This window comes from Gallus gallus, chromosome 5, assembly GCF_016699485.2.
Source record: "Gallus gallus isolate bGalGal1 chromosome 5, bGalGal1.mat.broiler.GRCg7b, whole genome shotgun sequence".
Classification (NCBI taxonomy): Eukaryota; Metazoa; Chordata; class Aves; order Galliformes; family Phasianidae; genus Gallus; species Gallus gallus.
Window position 1 is genome coordinate 7609601 of NC_052536.1, and position 18034 is coordinate 7627634.

The 18034-nt window shown below is 42.2% G+C and overlaps 1 protein-coding gene across 8 annotated transcripts in view; it reads right to left on the minus strand.

Moving 5' to 3' along the window:
* The window catches only part of PARVA (parvin alpha), a 62082-nt gene that overhangs the window by 22247 nt on the left and 21801 nt on the right, over positions 1-18034 (minus strand). For 7 of the 8 annotated variants that reach the window (XM_015286436.4, XM_046942255.1, XM_046942258.1 and 4 more), the window contains 3 exons: positions 3061-3150; positions 2860-2930; positions 2128-2230 (listed from right to left, as the gene is read on the minus strand). In XM_015286436.4, the coding sequence (XP_015141922.1) occupies positions 2128-2230; positions 2860-2930; positions 3061-3150 (264 nt within the window). Of the gene's footprint in view, positions 1-2127; positions 2231-2859; positions 2931-3060; positions 3151-11566; positions 11750-18034 lie in introns of those variants that run through there. The other variant, XM_004941362.5, reaches the window with a different exon arrangement.

The window sequence follows — 18034 nt, forward strand, 5'->3', positions numbered from 1 at the left end:
GCATGCAGCCAGATGAATGTTCAACAGGTATCAGACTTCCTAGTTTAAAAATTATTTGCTTTTGTGTACAGAGCCACTCTCCTCTGTCTTTCTGAACTTGTAAAGATAGCCACACTACAGGCTAATAAGAATTTGTTGCAAATCCCATCAGATCGAGAGGTAAGACCTATTACTTCAATTGCTACTGGATAGAGAGCAATCTGCACATAACTGGCTAGTACAGCAGACCAGCACACCTAGGAGAGATAGGCAACAACTTCAAGATTTGTTTCATCAGTCCAAACCTCATGGCTTCTCCCTCAGATTCAGGAGATTTAAAAATTTTCCTGGCCCAGATGTGATAGAGGTGAAGTGGCACCGTATTCACTGAGGTGGAAGATGCACCCAATCAATGTGAGCAAGTATTTCTGGAGGCATGAAAGCAACAAAAACATTGGGCAATGTATTTCAGTGAAATCTCAGCCCTTTTGAATTCGAAATTTGCAGTAGATTTTAAATTATTTTATGACTTGATTTGTAAATAATCAGTACAGGTTGCTTGGCTTATAGCAACCCAGCATAGCTTGCTTTAAACAGATTTAAGCAAGATCAATTTAAGTCTGGATAAAAGCCTGGTGTGAACTGGATCTACACAGTAGTGTGTAATGGTTTAGATTGATCAATTGAAAAGTAGTATCTCCGTTAAACTACAGAAAGTGTGAGCATGAAATTAACTGAAGACAGATGTGCAATGAAGAAATGTGTAACTCTTTTATACACAGAGAAAAAAAAAATGTATGTGATGTTTGCCCTGTCTCAGGAGGACCAGCACGCTGCTCCATGGATTTAACAGAGACATAGGAAGAGAAACAACCTCCATTATTATTGCTATAAAAGATAACGCTAATGTTCTGTCAAACTGCCAGGAACCTCACAACCATTAATTATGAAGTGAAGAAAATTTAGCACTAAAAGCTTCCTTATAACAACATAAGAGACAAAATGCTTGATCACCTATCAATTTTCTTCTCCAGAAGAATATATTATCAAGTTTGGTAAAAGCTGGTCCTGCTCTCAGCTGAAGTCAATTGCATATCTTCCCAAATACAGTGAGTCTACCAGCCTATGAATACTGCCTGCAAAGTTGCTATCTCCATGAGTTTCTCATGCCTCCACAGAAATCAGTCTGAGCACAGTCTCACAACATTAGAATCTTAGTTAGCACAGACTTGATCCAGAAGGAACCAAGGATAATGGAAAAGATTCCACTGAAATCAATAAATGCCAGATTACTGGACGCATATTTAGACTCAGGCTGTATCTGATTTGCATTTTTGGGGTTTGGGTGAAGTCACTGGAGGCCTGCCCATAAGAATCAAGTTGCTCAATCTGGGTCATATCCATTCCACCACAATATATTCAATAGCTTAACCATTCAAAGAAGGGAATAGTCTGTGTAGTCTTTATTAGAAGTGCTCACATAATGTTTCAGGATTCATTTAAGATACTGAAAAGAAATTTACTGGAGATTTTATGAGCTGTAATAACTAAGAAAGTGGCTTTCAAGCCAACAGTTAAAAAAGCACATGCCAGCTCTGTATTAGCAGTTTCTTTTCTCTATCTGTTTCTCAGCTGAAGTTCAGTTTGCAGTCCACCGGGTATCATTACCTCAGTAATGTTAAGAGCCAGACATCAAATCAGAAAGAAATTCCAGGTTTCCAGAGGAACTCCAAGATGTGACTAAACTACAGTATGGAACCAGCCCAGATTAAAAACATCCACCATTGTACTGAAAATACCCTTGCTTTTAAACTTACTTTCCACTTCTAACACCGTTAAGTTTGTACAGCACATATGCAGATAATAAATTCAATTGGAGTGAATTCTGCTGCCAAGACAAGAAACCCAGCACCCTCCAGCACCCCAGGTAGACTTTATGCTGTTCTCATCAACTACAGAGCACCATACATTGCACTGTAGCTATGAGGACTGTGCATACAGGCTATTGCTCAAGGGTCTCATAATACAGTGCTATTTTTATATCACTTAGTGGCATAAATGTAAGATGACACCAAGGCTCCTGAGTAGGAACAAGTGAACCACTTACTGACAAAGTGACCCAACACGTGCACATAAATTTTTTCTTACCAAATAATTTCTGCAGTACTTGTCCATCGTACAGGTCTTCAGCCAAGTCTTTCACAATAATCCTCTCTCCTACCAACACATCATTAATCCAGTCAATTAATACCTATGTGGGAAACACAAATTTGGCAGAATTATACACTATTCATTTGCAATTTAAAACATATGTCATTTTGTACAATGTTGAAAATACCGAGCAGAAAGAATACCGAAGCTGCAATGCTTGAATTTCAAGTACAATCAGTCTGAAATACTATCAGATGAAAATAGGAAGGATTCAGGAAACGCACGTCTAAGGTGGCTGAGTCGATGCACCACAAGGTCTAGACAGACAACTGACACACTGCTTTCTGAAGTGAAATCTGTCATTTGATTTCAGTAGTGTCTTAACATTTTTGTCATGAATTAAAAGGTGTTGAAGTCGATTCCAATGAAGCTTCCTGCTGAAATTCTTATCCCAAGAATCACAAAGACTATGAGGGAAGTCAGTATGATTTTACGTTGAGAGGGTGGGATAGGACCAAGGATTGGGACTCAGGAGTTTAATCCGAATTGTTAGTCTCTGTGCCACACCTACAGCAAAAATTAACCTGTCTGGTTCACTGGGATGTATGCACCATGTGGTTTCATTTAATTAATATATAAACAGAGCTGTGAAGCTTTCAAATGAAAGAGGCAGGGATAGCATTAAAAATAGTTTCATTTCCTTGAAAGTGTTTGTATGCTTTTCATTACCTTCATCAGTTCTTGTAATTTTGGGTCATTTCTTGAATTTGGATCGACCATTGTTCGGACTTCATTTTCCTCTGGAAGGTTCAAAAGGAAGACATCAGAAACAATTACAGGCACGACACTTTATTTTACATTAAGCTTTTACGTCGAGATCATTGTGAATCATTAAATTCATTGTGAATCATTAAATTCATTGTGAATTACCTAGCATAGTGTCCTCAGGGTCTAGTTCGAATGGAATCGGACTGAGAGGTAAGTTAATGGCATTCATTCCTTCTTCCTGTAATTCAGATACTAGGAAATAAGAAAAGAAGAGCTCGGTCAAATTCAATTCAATTTTACTTGCTATTTCACTCTTGCTAAAAGTAGTATTAATTGTATTAATTTCCTTATGAGAACATGAGTCTATTAGATAAGCCACTGGGTGTAATTACAGCAATAAAGTATAGCTAACAAAAATGGGAAGCCCAGCCAACAAATCTTCACTCACTCGAGCAGCATGGCTAATGGTAGTGGAATCAATGTAATTTCCTCAAAGCTTTTTCAGGATAAGGCCCGTTGTCCTCAAATTTTAAGAGGCTCACTCACATTTTAATGGTCCCAACACTTTAATGAATCATTTCTCCCAAGGGAAATGATTATTATTGTCAGCTATATCACCCTTGCTCTGGAGATGCTTCAAGTTCAGCTCCTTTAGAATAGCCAGGTCCGGCCATACATCCACGCTGGAGCTGCCAGACCAACTGACTATTTAGGACTGAAGGTACAGTGGCAGCACGGTGCTCCAGAACACAGCTCCTTTCGTTGCTCAGGTCAGAGACCAGCTGGAGCAGGCTGCGGGATGCTTCTGGCCTGTGTCCTTGAGCCTTGTTTTGCAGAAACCGCAGCAGCAGGACGCAAGGGCAAGATAATGAACCCTCAATGGTACTACCTTGATGTAGAGTCTGGACATTGGTTGGAAAAGAAGCTGGACGTGGTGATGAGAAAGTAAATCAAAAACTCGTATTTTGGACAGCCCCACAATTGTCAGAAATAACGTATGAGTTCTTACCCACTTGAAGTTGCCTAATGCTGCAAAAATCAATGCCTTTGTGATGCATGCTCTGAAGACATAGGAACAGAGAGATCCAGAGAAGTAATCACATAATCCTGCCACTAGTTCTTCACCGTACCCATTCCAGATGTGGTAAAGATGTGGAGCAACTACGTTCATGCCTCTAGGTGACCCAGACTCTAATGGGTTGCAAAGATAAACCCATTCCTTTGCTGCCCGAGCATGCCTTCAGAACAGAAGATAATAAATACGAACAAGCCAATACACTACAATACAAGCCAATACAATCCTACAGCTCTGGAAGGATACACAGCATCGTGCAAGGAGGGTGCCCACTTTGGTGATCGGACAAGTTTGCATCTGCTTTGTAATCAAGGACTCCGTGCAATTTGATTTACCAAACCAGGAAAGAGGCTCACCGTCTTCTGAATGACATGTAACTCATGTTCCTTTAAACACTCCTTTTCTGGTGTTCTGCTACTCAATAGAAATGGTTGCTAGCCCAACTGTCTCAATCTGAGGTTAAAGTGCAGTAAATTCACCATCTGATGTAAGTAGTAAAGATTCGGGTGGCTGCAGCACACTGCCTGACACAAAATAAAACACAGGACTAATCTGCAGCTGCATATTCATCATCCAACATTCACCACCTTAACCTGGCAAGCCTTTCTCCACTTATTTTGAAAACGAGACAAAAAATGTAGGTTTGGAGAAAACAGAGAAATAGAAAGCAATAACAGACATCCTATGTTTTGTCCCTGGCCCAATTGCTGCCCCATTCGTTAGCTTTTGGAAAATGGATTTGCCTCTCTACCATAACATCTTGTGTGCAGTAAGTACAGCTAAATTTCACACGAACATTGGGATAATTAGTTGGTGTGGTAACAGTACTTAAAACTTCCCAAACCTTTTCTAAGCTCTGTGAAATGGTCTGTGCTCTGCCACATGAAATGCCTATGCAAATTTCAAGAGTCTGTGCAGCTACATTCAGGCGTCTGTGTACGACTCATGGCAGGAATGGCTATCTGAATGCTTATGACTTGGAACAGTACAAAAAATAACTTTGAACAATTCACCGCTTTCGATATTAGAACAGTAAGTTCACACACTCACCCTGCCCGTGCACCTCTAAATTACTAACATAAGCAGCTGTAAGGAGTAATAACGTCACGTTGACAATAACAGTCCCCCAGATTGTCGTACAGCCTCTAAAACTGAAGGCTGAGAGCAATGAACCAAATTCATCCCTTGTGTAACTCCGTGGAGTTCTGAGCAGTTGTAGCAGGGATGAATTTGGGCTGGTGTGTACAATCTCAGAAACTGTTTACACTTAACGGCAATGTTTTGAACTGCTAGCACTCCTTGGAGAAAACCTTTGTTGCTTTTCTTAACCTCGTTGATTTTCTTTTTCCATTTTGGTTCCAAATTGTTACAGCCATAAAAACATCAGTGCACAGAACGCTTCCGAGTGGAAATCTTTCTGCACTGCAATATTTAGCTCATGAAGGACTTCCACACAAGGGTTCCCAGGCAGAAAGCTTTTTTTCCGCATTCAGCCCAACAGTGAGCACAACAAATACAAGTCCTTCCGAGCCAGCTGGCTCCACGTTCCTGCCTCCTGTCCCCTACGAGCACAAAACACGAGGGAGCAACCCTTGCTCCAAGAGCACCTTTCTCATTTCCTTCCCAGCACTGAAAAGATTTACCGCAGTTGAAGAGCGCTACTAAAAGGAGGATGTAAGAACATATGCATTATATCAAGTTGTACGTAATGGGAGAGAGAATGTATTAAGTAACACAACCACGCTTTCTAAGAATTTCCATCAAAAAATTTCCATGACAAACCACTATTACACACTTAGGTGCTTACAGAGGAACCACAAAAATGTGACTGAGGTTACTAGTTTGCATACCACAGTTTCAGCAGAGGAACCTACTTTTCTGCTGCCCTTCATTAATTTGTTTTAATTACTCTTCCTGAAAACCACTTAATTTAGTAATGTAATACACAGCACACAGGTTTGGGACGGCTTTTGCAGCAGCTGAAATTAATGTAAAATCGCCTCATTTTCCATGATACTTCGAGGAGTGACTTTGAGTACAGTAAGATCTCTCTGAGCCTTGCAGCGTAAAGGCCCAGAAGGGAGCAGGGATGCCAGGTGGAACCAAGGGGAGAATACTCATTTAAAGCAAGGGATTACGCAAGGCCCAGAGAAGTCTCATTGGACCGGCAGTGTGGAAGTGTCCATTTTACCTCTGGATAAGGAACGGACGCTTTTCTCCTCAGACTTGTAATGAAGCTCCACGCGCCAAATGCACTGTGATGTAATCAAGCACAACTCCGCTGCTATCAGCTGTCAACAGACTTCCTCGTGTCACGCCAGCACCAAACTTGGCCCTACAGCCAGGGAGCCCACGAGCTTTTATCAACAGCAACTACGGCAGCTATTTTAAGTTCTTACTGTTTTAGATGCTCTAGGATTACAAGGTCATAAACCTATGCTATCAAATCCAGCGTGGGTTCTCCAAGCCAGACGCTGCCCTTTGATGCATGCTTCCAACTGCCATTGAAACCCTTGGAAGCTGAGCACATCTGAAAGTGGAGTACTGCCCATACGGTTTAAATTGGCTTAATTCCTCTAGTACATGCAGCCTGTTGCTCCACGTTGTATTTATTAGAGTTTCATTTGGTTTTTTTACTCCTTTATTTTGTGTGCTGAAGGCTTTTTGCTGCCCTGCTTAGTATTCACGGCTTAATGTTACCCTGATTTGAATAAAACACATCTTATTATTTAACTGAGCTCCAAAATGCCACATTGCCCAATGCACGCTGTGGTTTGCATGTACTTCAGCGTATCTGCCCGAAGAATCATAAAATAAATACGGCGAGATGTAGTGTTAAATGGTCTCTCCTACGAGTGCTTCAGCCATGTCTTTCCAGATAATTGATTCCATACTTGTAAACCTAGGTTAGTCCGGGGCTGCAACAGGAAGGGATCGACTCTGGAAGTCTGCAATTACCTAGAGCTGAGCACTAATGCTGCAGGAGCACGGTGACATTTAAATATATACGCAGTGATTTAAATATATACAGCTCCGTAACTATAAGTATATATATATGTATATATGCACCCACTCACATGTTTTTGCCATTTTTTATTTTATTTTATTTTTTTTTAATACAAAAGTTTTCCATTCAGTGTCTTCTCTGCCATTCTTAAGGAGCTTTATTTTTTTGGAAGCTGAAGCTTGTTGACATTCATATGACTCCAGGAGTATAGGCTTCAAATAACAAGTCAGACTACCTCGTATTGTAAACTACTATGGCAGACAGTGGGTTTATATGCAGCGCCTCTATCTTCAGCTGCTTTTTCCTGGAACAAGCACCACGTGGAAGGCCAGCCGCAGACATCACGTTGCCAGAGTAGCACTGGATATTTGTATATATACCCACGTTCAAACACGCACACACATGCTACGTACACTTACGCAGCCAGAAACTACCATCCACTTGGAAACATGCTGATTTCTACTAGGAAATGCCTTTGAGGCTCTTGTACAGACAGAGATATCTGCTCAGTTATAGTTCAGCCAAATTTAGATGAATCGGATTTGGTTTCATATTCTCTTTCCTGGGTGCAAGTTTCTGATGAAGGCTCATGACCTTGATGCCTTGCTTTCATACCCGCTTGTGCACAATGGACAGCATTACCTCCACTGGCTTGAGAGCCTGTGACACAGACCTGTGTAAATGGCCGTATCTGCACAGATCCCCGTGGGCTGATGCTGTTTATACTCACTCACTGGCTCAGCACGCTTCCTATTCCCTCCCAGCATACTCCACTTTTATCCCCTGATTTAATTCCAGCAGAGTAATTCTGAGTTTGTATTGGCAAATGTGAGAAGAGATCCAAATTACCTAAGATGGTCAGAGAGAGAAAAACAGACAGTGAAACTCTTTTCAAAAACTCCACATTTAAGCTTTTACAGAATGATTCTGTTTATTCAAGCAAACTTATGCAATTGCTTTCTGGGCTATCCAAAATGCTATTTTCTAAGGCTCGTGTGTGTGCATCTTATAAGTCCACAAAGGGAAAAGAAAATATTAATCTAAAATGGTACTGCCTAATTTTCTTGCATACATAATTCATCCAATATGGATTTTGGCAGCTCAGCTTTAGCTCCAGAACAAAAGAAATCCACACAAAAGACAATAAATCTGCATTACACATGGTACTAAAATGATCCAATGGATTTATAGATGTTTACAAGTTTGCAGAGTGTGACACAGCGTCCACCAGAAATCCAATATTCACAGCACAAAACATCATAAACATATGTCTGCAACTACAAAGGGGCCTTTTTATGTTGGGATCATTGTTAAAATTGTCTTCAGAACATAAACCTTAAGTTGTAAATGCTACTCCCCATTTATTCTCCAAGACATAACAAATGAGGAAAGAAAAGCAGAGATATGTTTGTAATTGAAAATGTTTCTCAGGAAATGATCTGTACAGGAACATCATTCTCATTCCATTAACTGCTGACTCCCAGCCAACCATTTGTAAAAGTAAATAAATATGCAAACTGGCTGACAACAATGTGCCTGCCTCTAACGTTACTGCATTAGTACCCAGCCTCCAAAAAAGAATACATTTTCGTTTCTCATTTCTCCATTAAACCAAACACGGCATATAGACAAAAAGAACAGCAGAAATGCCGTTCACAACAAAAATAATCACGAGAGAAACGCTATAATTTGACTTTCATGTATGCAATGCTGCCTCAGTCCCTACTTCACTCTACTTTTCTTTGTTCCAATTAGAGGGGAAAACACCTTCAATAGATTGACAGGCCTCTGGTCTAAGTGGGTAAAAAAACTAGGGAGCAAATTCAGTCACCTATAAAATACACACCATTTTCTGCACCGTGTCACAAGGCTTCACGAAGCCTTACACGCTTACACACTTCATTTGGGATGAAAGTTCTTTGAATTGTCCTGTCATTTCCAAGAGGTAACAAGTGGTGTGGAGTCGAGCTAAAGCAGATGCCGGTCATTCCATTCATTCCTTCAGCACATCCTCTCAATATTGCTTTTAAAATATATAAGCAGCATCTGCAGATGTTGTGTAAAGCCTCTTTCCCTACAGAAGTGTTTTACGTATGACTGAAGAAAATCTACACGACTGCTTTGCAAATGAAGGAACACAGGAGTTCAAATGAGTCTGTTTTTTCCCCACGGAAGAACAAAGCACGTATATGAGAAATGCTGTGGCTGTTCCAAGACCACAGCAGAATGCGCTGTGCTCAATCTGATCCCTGCCTGAAAACTCCAAAGACTCATCTCAGATACACTGGTAGCAGCCTTGACTCCTGCAGGATGTTAATTGGTCTGCACCTGGTAACCCTTAGGACAAGATATATCACTGAAACAAGTCCTTCGACACCTACAGCTTCCAATTAATTGAGATATTGCACATCTCAAAACTATGTGAGGTGCTCGAGGCAATACTGAGACAGAAGGAAGAGCATCTGTCTTCTCCTCACCAAGGGCAGAAGTCGATCTTTCTTGAGTTATATAAAATCTGCAGCTAGCAACATCCAAAGGAAAGTCAGACACCTCAGAACCAAGGAGAGGCAATTGCTCATCCTACAAATCCAACAGCTTGCTGCAGATTTCTTCAGAATATCGTGGAGACGCTGATTTTAAAGGACTGACTTTTGCCTTGCGTTCTCTCAATCACCAACCAGCTAACAGTTGCTCTTCCAACATCAACAAGCAGCGCTCATGCAGGAAAGACAAAACCATAGATCTGTTCCAAGAAGTCTTTCCCAGCTCGACAAGTTCTAGCTATTCCTAAGAGAAAACCCCAAAATAGTTCTTAGGAATGTAAGGGCACACTAGTAACTGGCTGAGGATTTCCTGGATTTCTTGCTCTTTTCTTCTTGTGTTAGATAAGCCTTGTTTTTCAAGGAGAAAAAAACCAAGTGTCAGAAGCATTGCATCTCAACAGTAAGGACTGAGAATCGGTTAACGCATCACACACGACCACAGTTTCTAAGCTGCAGCTCCTAGAGCTGGCCAAGCATTTATCCTAACTGCATTGTAGGAGATTACCAACCAGTTGTGCTGTGGTCACTGGAATGGTTGTGGCATTCTCCTAAAACGCAGTTGCACAAAAGTGCAAGATGATGATGCAAGGCAGGATTTGGAGCAAATCCAATGTATTTGGCTGAGGAAAGCAGAGGTAGTTCTCTATTTGCTCAGAAAATCAATCAACTCTTACCAATCTAGGTTTAAGACCATATAGGATGATTAATTGGTTTAATATCATACCAACAGAAGAAAATAGCATTGTTCCCATTGTACAGAGTAGAAAGCAATATAATTGTAGATTAAGGGATGCATGTCTCCTTTCTAAAGACACAAACTGCACTTGTAGAATGGGGGGTAGGCACTTAGAAATACAGCCTTAAAACCTGTCTGCAGTGTTACAGAACAGACAGTAACAGCTGTACCTCTCGATTCCCAAAGTCATGCTGTAAGCAGTGAGGTCCCCCTTCCTTTCAGCAGCGGTGATTTTCATCCAGCCTTGTGCCTTGCCCTTCAAGGGCACTTCCTGGTACCTTCCTGCACGTTCCTGATCCTGCTCATTTCTTCACAGAACTCCAAAAGCTGCTCCCAAGTCTAAATGTCCCACCTCAAAAACCTACCTTCCCGAACTGCCCATCTGATGATGGCAATTACATGTTCCTTATCAGGAAAGGAACTGCAAGCAGTGTAAGCACCAGCACTGCACGGGTAAACCCACAGCCCTGAAGTGCACATGCACTGCAATCAGCTCCTTGCTACCATCTGTCAGACACCATCAGATGTGGGAAACACCTCTGTGCAACACTCCTACCTGTGAAATGCACTCCACGGTCCCTGGCACTAGCAGTTTATCAATTTCAGCATGCAAAACATCCATACCAGTAGTAGCTATGATACAGTATGTTGCACTTTGCAGACACACACAAAAAAAAACCCGCAATCCAAGCATCCAAATAACCTTAAATGTATTTCCCTTTATAGCACTAACACATTTAGAATTGCCCAGAAATACTCTACAGCCTTCGGTTGTTGATGCCATAAATGCTTTTATGGTACTAGTCCTACTAAGAAGTGCTTAGTAGCACCAAATTTTCATTTTATTAAGCATGAATATTAAACTTGCCCAGTGCATGATACAGCCCATCTGACACCCTTTGGACTACAAAGGACATTTTCCCTGGGTGGATATTCAGCTGATAAGAATCACTATTTTCACACTGGACCCAGTACTACTTAAGCACCAAATTCAACTCAGACAAAAAATATACTGACATGAAATACCATGAGGTGAAAGAGTTAATTAAAACTCACTCGTGTTGCAGAAATATTTTCAGGGAATAGCATTTAGAATGAACAGATGACTGTATTTTCCTTCTGTACCTCCCTGAAAAGTGAAGCCTCACAGGAGCAGGGAGAAAATCAACTCCCAGTCCTCTCGTCAAAATATTACCAAACAAAAATAACTACCATTGACAAAAATACCAGGTCAGAAAGTAATATTCCTAAGCTACCGCAGAGACAAAGGCAATAAATAATTGAATGAGCCAGCTCTAATCTCCTACCTTTAGGGCAAAACGCTCCACAGCCCATCGTAGGTTTGCCAGGCCACCCTCATAGTGCATCCGAGGGAGAACTGCAGCCTCGCAGGTGTTGGAAGCCCCTCACTCTGCAGGCCCCTTCGCTGCTGCCCTTCAGAGCTGTATTGTTAGAGCCTGTTTTCCAACAGAATGGTCCAAGCACATTGCAACTCTCAGCTCAGAGCATCGCTTCAGAACAAGTGGCTGACTGCCTATATAATTTAATATGATGCCACATGAGACTCGTAGACCATCTGCAAAAGAAGCTAAATCTGCTTTTTGCAGCTTGGTGAGTTGCATTCTGAACGTCGGGTTGCAGCTTTGACTGCGTGCTTTTGTTATCTGTCACATAACTGAACAAAACACTCAAATGGCACGTCTAAAGCACATGTTTTTACTCATCTCATACTCAGTTCCTACTGCACATAACTTCTTATTTACAACTCCCCTTAAAGCATAGGGAAGGTCTGGGCACAGACATGGCAGTACTGGAAGAGGTTTTTTTCTCTGTTTTGTTTTGTTTTTGAGAAACCAGGCCTGGTTGAAGAACAAAGTCAACAAGAGCTACAGCATCCTTGAATCCTGCTGTCAGAATTGAGACACATGCATGATGTGAGCAAATTCAGGTCCTGATCTCAGTACTCTTTTCTCTATAAACGCTTCCCTATTAAGTAGTGAATGGTTAGGAAAACTCAGATGGAAGGCGATCAAGTTCTGAAACCGAAAAAGCATATATAATCTAAGGAGTGGAGGAAAAAACAGGAGTGAACTACCAAAAGAATAATAAACTACTGGTAAGATAGCAACTAGCTTTCCGTTGGCTACGCATCCTTCCGAGGAGAGACAGTAAAGAAAAGATAACCTAGAGCGACTACTTAGGACGAAAATCAAATTCATATGAAGTGCTCTACAAATTAAAAGTTTTCAGAAGCTGTGCAGTGTTTAAGTGCCTGTTCAGTTTAGAGCAGGGGTGAGGAAAGTGACATACCCTCGGCTCGCTTTTAAGCAGCATTGAGCCGTACCTTTCTAGTTTCCAACTGAACTTCGTTTACCATCCCAAGGGCAAGTATGGAGAACCAAGAGAAATTTCTCATTCAGAGTTATTCAGCCGTGTTACACAACAATCTCCCCCCAGCTTTCATTTCAGACGTAATCTCTCGCTAAAAAAGAGACACCGAGCTCTCATCAGAGTCCTGAAGTCACACTTTTCACCAGCTCTGATACACACCAGTTTGCAGTTACTGGGTCACTGTCACAGCCACCTCTCCTTGCCAACAGTCCTATTCGCTGCTGCACTACTCACAAGCTGAAATGGGACTTCCCACTCCCACTCCTACAGTCCCATTGCTTTCTGGCACTGGGAAACTGGACTGCTGAACTGCTGAACAACAGCATTCAATTACAGGACAATACCGAGCTGCCATTTCTTTACTAAGCTTTTCTTTTCTTCATCTCTGAATAGAATCCTAAGTGTCCCACGTACCTCCCAAGCAGGATTGCCACCATAAAGTAAACTCAGCTCAGGAAAATCAAGCTCCACTTGGAACCATCAAGAAGGATGCTGAAGATATTTCTGTGTGTTAAAAATATTCACAAAGCCTGAGGCAGCCACAATCTACATGGTCTATTACACCCCTTTCATAAGTGACTAATTATAAAGTGACGCTTCTTTTGAATCCACAAAAATAGCTGTTTTTACAGAAATAATAAAAGAAAGTTATCTGTTTTATGATGAGCTTTTGTGTCTAAAAGCTAAAAGATGGCATCCACATGAACTGCTTTGATAGGTATAGTTACAGCAGGGCAAGAAAGATCTGAATTGGCTCAAGCAAAGCTGTTTTCTCAAAGGGCATTACCTGGTGAGAAATTAGCAGCAGTGGCTCTGAAGCGCACGGTTTGGGGACAGGAACACTGAGGAGAGGAATTTCTGATTACAGCCTCCACAATCCATTTTCGCTTACCACAAACACAAACTCAAGTGGGACTTAATTTCTAACTCCCATCATCTAACAGCAGCAGCAGCAAGGAAATTATCAGGCAGGCAGTCTGCGCCTCCCCGCTCCCTCGGCGGCCATCACTGCAGGGATAAAGCAGCACATGGGTGCAGGGTGCTCTGGGCCGACCGTTTCCCCCAACTGCTCCTAAGGGTTCGCTTCCAACCCCACCGTTTTCAGCTCTGTAAAAACAGAAGTGTAGCCAGGGAGGACCGAAGTCTTTTTCAAGTGGCTTCGGCCATCAATACAGGAAACAATTCAAAGGCAACATGACACTGATAGCTTAATTTGTGAAAATGGATAAATACCGTATCTGCCACATAGCACATTAACCCATGTAACAAATAAATACAGAAATAGCACTGCAATGCTTGGTTAAAAGGTTTTGGTTCACAGAGGAGGAAATTTAATTAAAGCATGTAATGTCAATTACTGTCATTTGTAATTTTATTTTGCTTCCCTAGAAACAATACAGATGCAGGATTCTAAAGCTACCTGCATGTTTGATGCAAATGGGATAAAATTATCTAGGTTCTGAGAAAATCCAGATAGTAGGAAAAAAAGGCATTTTTACCTAACCACATTCATGGATCTTCTTCAAAGTGTTGATTGCACGAGGACTGACCTGCCTCCGATTTGGACATACAGGCCAACAACTCAGACCTGAGACTTTTCATAGGATGGCCTGGGTTGAAAAGGACCACAATGATCATCCAGTTCCAACCCCCTGCTATGTGCAGGGTCGCCAACCAGCAGACCAGGCTGCCCAGAGCCACATCCAGCCTGGCCTTGAATGCCTCCAGGGATGAGGCACCCACAGCCTCCTTGGGCAACCTGTTCCAGTGCGTCACCATCCTCTGGCTGAAAAACTTCCTCCTAATATCTAACCTAAACCTCCCCCATCTGAGTTTAACACCATTTTTTTTACTTGTGTTAGGTCATCAGAAAGACTGGGAAGGAAGAAGCAGCCTCATTCTCAGCTCCTGTAAATGGGCACAGCCTTACTGAAGCCAATAGAAGAGCATGGATTGATATCAGAAGAGAATTTGGCTTACTGTTGTTACTGATTGATTTTAATAGGAAAATTATAGGGCGAGTTCCTTAATGCTTCTGCCTCACTCGCTCTGCTCTATGCAGAAGTGACAGAGACCCAGGAGTGATGTAGAAGACTCCCAGTATCTCACCACTGCAGTAATAAACATTGCCAAATCTCCCCAGTCCTTCTCTCCATTGCTACATGCAACACATCGCAGCGTCAGCATCCACTTCTGGTTTTACACAAACCACTTTTCAGCAGTAAAGCTCCATGCAGCACAGCAGTGCGGTGCCCATATCGTATTCTCTTGAGGTCAGCAAGCAGCACCAGGAAAGGATGAATGAAACCCGCTGTCAGCGAATTGCGTCACATTTATTTCTACTTTGCGAACCGTGAGCTGAGCTGCCACAAGGAGAAAATCTGCTGTAAAGGCCACCGAGCCTTTTTTCTTTAAGTATGACCACTTCCAAATACGGCAATCGTGCCACCTTCTGAAATCATGCCTTCCTCAGTGGTGTAATACTACAGTAAAACGGTGATTAGAATTACAGGAAAGAGCTAACAAAAGAAAGAAGAAAGCAATCGGATATTGTCTTACATCTATCTCTACACGACAGACACAAATAGTGCCTATCAAGTTCCCCCAGGCTATTTCAGGATCATGCAGCACACAAAATGATGCACGTTCATTACAAAAAAATCTAAATCTAATCTGCCTGAATTTAAAATGCCAGGAATCACGTACACGGAGGATGAGAAGGCGGAACTCATGTTATACATAAGCAGAACACAGAGTCACACAAATGGGAAATCACATAAAATGCTCAGCTACCCAGAAATTATGGGTTGAATCTCTGGCAGTGCCAAACGCTGTCACTGCATAACTGCAGTCAGGGAAAAGACATCTCCAGACAGGCTTCCTGCCTTCCCCACTCCTCACAAGGGTGATGTCAGGCTGGCATCTGGGACTTCAAGGGTGGCTCAGGGCATGAATGGCACTACTTTGTCACTGAAGGCCTCAGGGGTCTGCTGCACTTTCTGAAATCCAATCGTCGAACCCTCTGAAGAGCTCTTCACTTTCCACAGCCTACATAAAAGAGGACATGTATGATGTGAAACTTTCACACCTTAGGCTGAGATTTCACTGCGCTGAGGAAATTCCCAGCTGTTCCAGCAGCCACAGTTTAAGGCCCCTCTGCATCACTTTCACAACCAGAACGAAGCCCTGGGAAGCAGTGCCAAGATGCTGCCCAAGCGGTGCACTATTCACCTAGCAAAACTGAAATGTGAAGGTTTAATTGTGATTTTCCCAAGCGTGTGCTATTGGATAAAGCTCACCTTCCAGGACACCTTAATTTTAATCTTTATGTCAACATCAATGCTGACATCAACGTAATCTCCCCTCCCTTCCTTATTTACCAGAGCTAAAATCCAGAAGTTAATCACTCTGAAACAGGCTGTGTAATGAAAGGGAGGGGGACAAGCGTCACAGTTATATTAAAGATGTGCAAATTATCAAACTGTGTCCCTCCCAGATAACACAGGTGAACGCTGGCAAATGCCACTCAAAAGGGGCAATTCTGACCAGACCTACCTGGCAACTGCAAAAGATGAGCTGACAAAAATAAAACCCCATCACCTACATTACGACTGACAGGTGGCTCAGGAGGTGCTGACAAGATCTGGGGGGGCCCACAGCTCCCCCAGCACATTACTGCTATTTGCAGCACACCTTCAAGGCGCAAGTGTTACTGAATGCCGGCAGGCAGCTTCTTTCCTAAACACAGGGAGGAAAGAGAGTGATGTTATAGCTATAAATATTCCCACTTCTTTACAGCTCCTACCATAAGCAGTACCTTTACAACAAACATAGGTGCAGTCAGCCCACGGGAAGGCTCAGTAAGGCAGCCTCAAACAAGGTCCTCAAACAAGAGCCATTCCCTGCCATCAAACCAGGCTTTACTCAGGTGAAACCTTCACCCTGGAGCTTGGCTCGCTGTTACACGCTGACATTTCAGACCTAATGCTGGAATTACTCTCCTCTCATTTTCTGTGTAAATAACACTGGATTGAAATCTAAACTCAACAACGCTTCCAAAAACAGAGACAAGACTTGAAAGCCAGCAAAAGATCAGTGACATAAAAGCAGTCTGCAGGTCAGACCCCAATCCTAACTCCTGCTGCTCTCTCTCACAGTACAGAAATATTACTCAGCAAGAGAAAGGCAGCACAATCAATTACTGAATAGTTTGCTCAGTGTTAGGTATTGTTTCCCAAGTGAAAAAACAACAGCATAGTGATTTACAAGGGGGTCCAAAACGGGCTCAGTTTGTGCCAGCGTAAAGAAAAAATCCTTGATTTATAGACCTGTACATGAACAAGCCCCTCATTCTTACTCTCTCCCTGCCTTCCATTTAGTCTTCGTGTTATTCGAGTTGGATTTCCTTTAGGTCTGGGTCCTATTTGCTAAACTGCATTAATACACCAATTCCATCCTGCGATCTCCTCGGCTACAATATTGCCAAGCTGGCAAGATGGTTCCTGCGAGACTGCTTTCCCTGACGTGCAGTAAGCTGTTCACTGACACACCGCCGTCCCCAAGCCATTTTGCACCTATGCAGCGGACTGGATAGCAGTTCCATCTGTTGGAGCTGCTACACTTCTCTGGAAAACTGTATTACTTTGGGTAAATAAAACGCTGGGAGCAGCAGGAAAAGTATCATAAAAATGCAGCCGAGTTTGTTTCATCCTGCCTCCATCAGCAAATTTGGTCTGTGACCTCCGCATATGAGTCATGCAAGCATTTTGGAACTTGCAGTGATTTATATTTTAAGGATAGGAAGTTCAAGGCTTACATTTCTATTCCCCAACCGTACATTATTTTTCTCCAAACACAATTTCTTGATAATTATCTATGAACTAAAATGCATAGGCATCTTTTTTGCCTAATTTGTGGTGCATATTAACCAAAACCATTCATCTCAATAACCAGCCCCTGTGTTCTTGGCAGAACATAGCTGATGTGTAGGTTATTCCTGGAACCAGACAGGGCAGATGCTCTCATCATAGCTTTAGTCACGGAAACATGCTTCTACCAGGCATTGTTTGTGAAAAAGGAAATTCCCAGCATATCTGTCAAAAACAAGGAGTAGTTGGGTACAACACTTAATAAATAAAAGTATCTAATTTTTAAGCAGGGCTCATACGTTTAATGCAGATCCCAGTACGTTCAACAGATCAAGTCGTGTTTGTTTGAGCTTAGGGCTTGTGTCCCACTGCAAAGTCTTTTGAATTCACGGCTCCACTCCTCCAGCCCTACACGCACAAACAGATGCAGAGCAACAAGTCAAACCACCACATAGGCACAGCAAAACAAAGATCTTCTTGTCCATCACACGGACTATTCCATTCCACTTTCAGCAC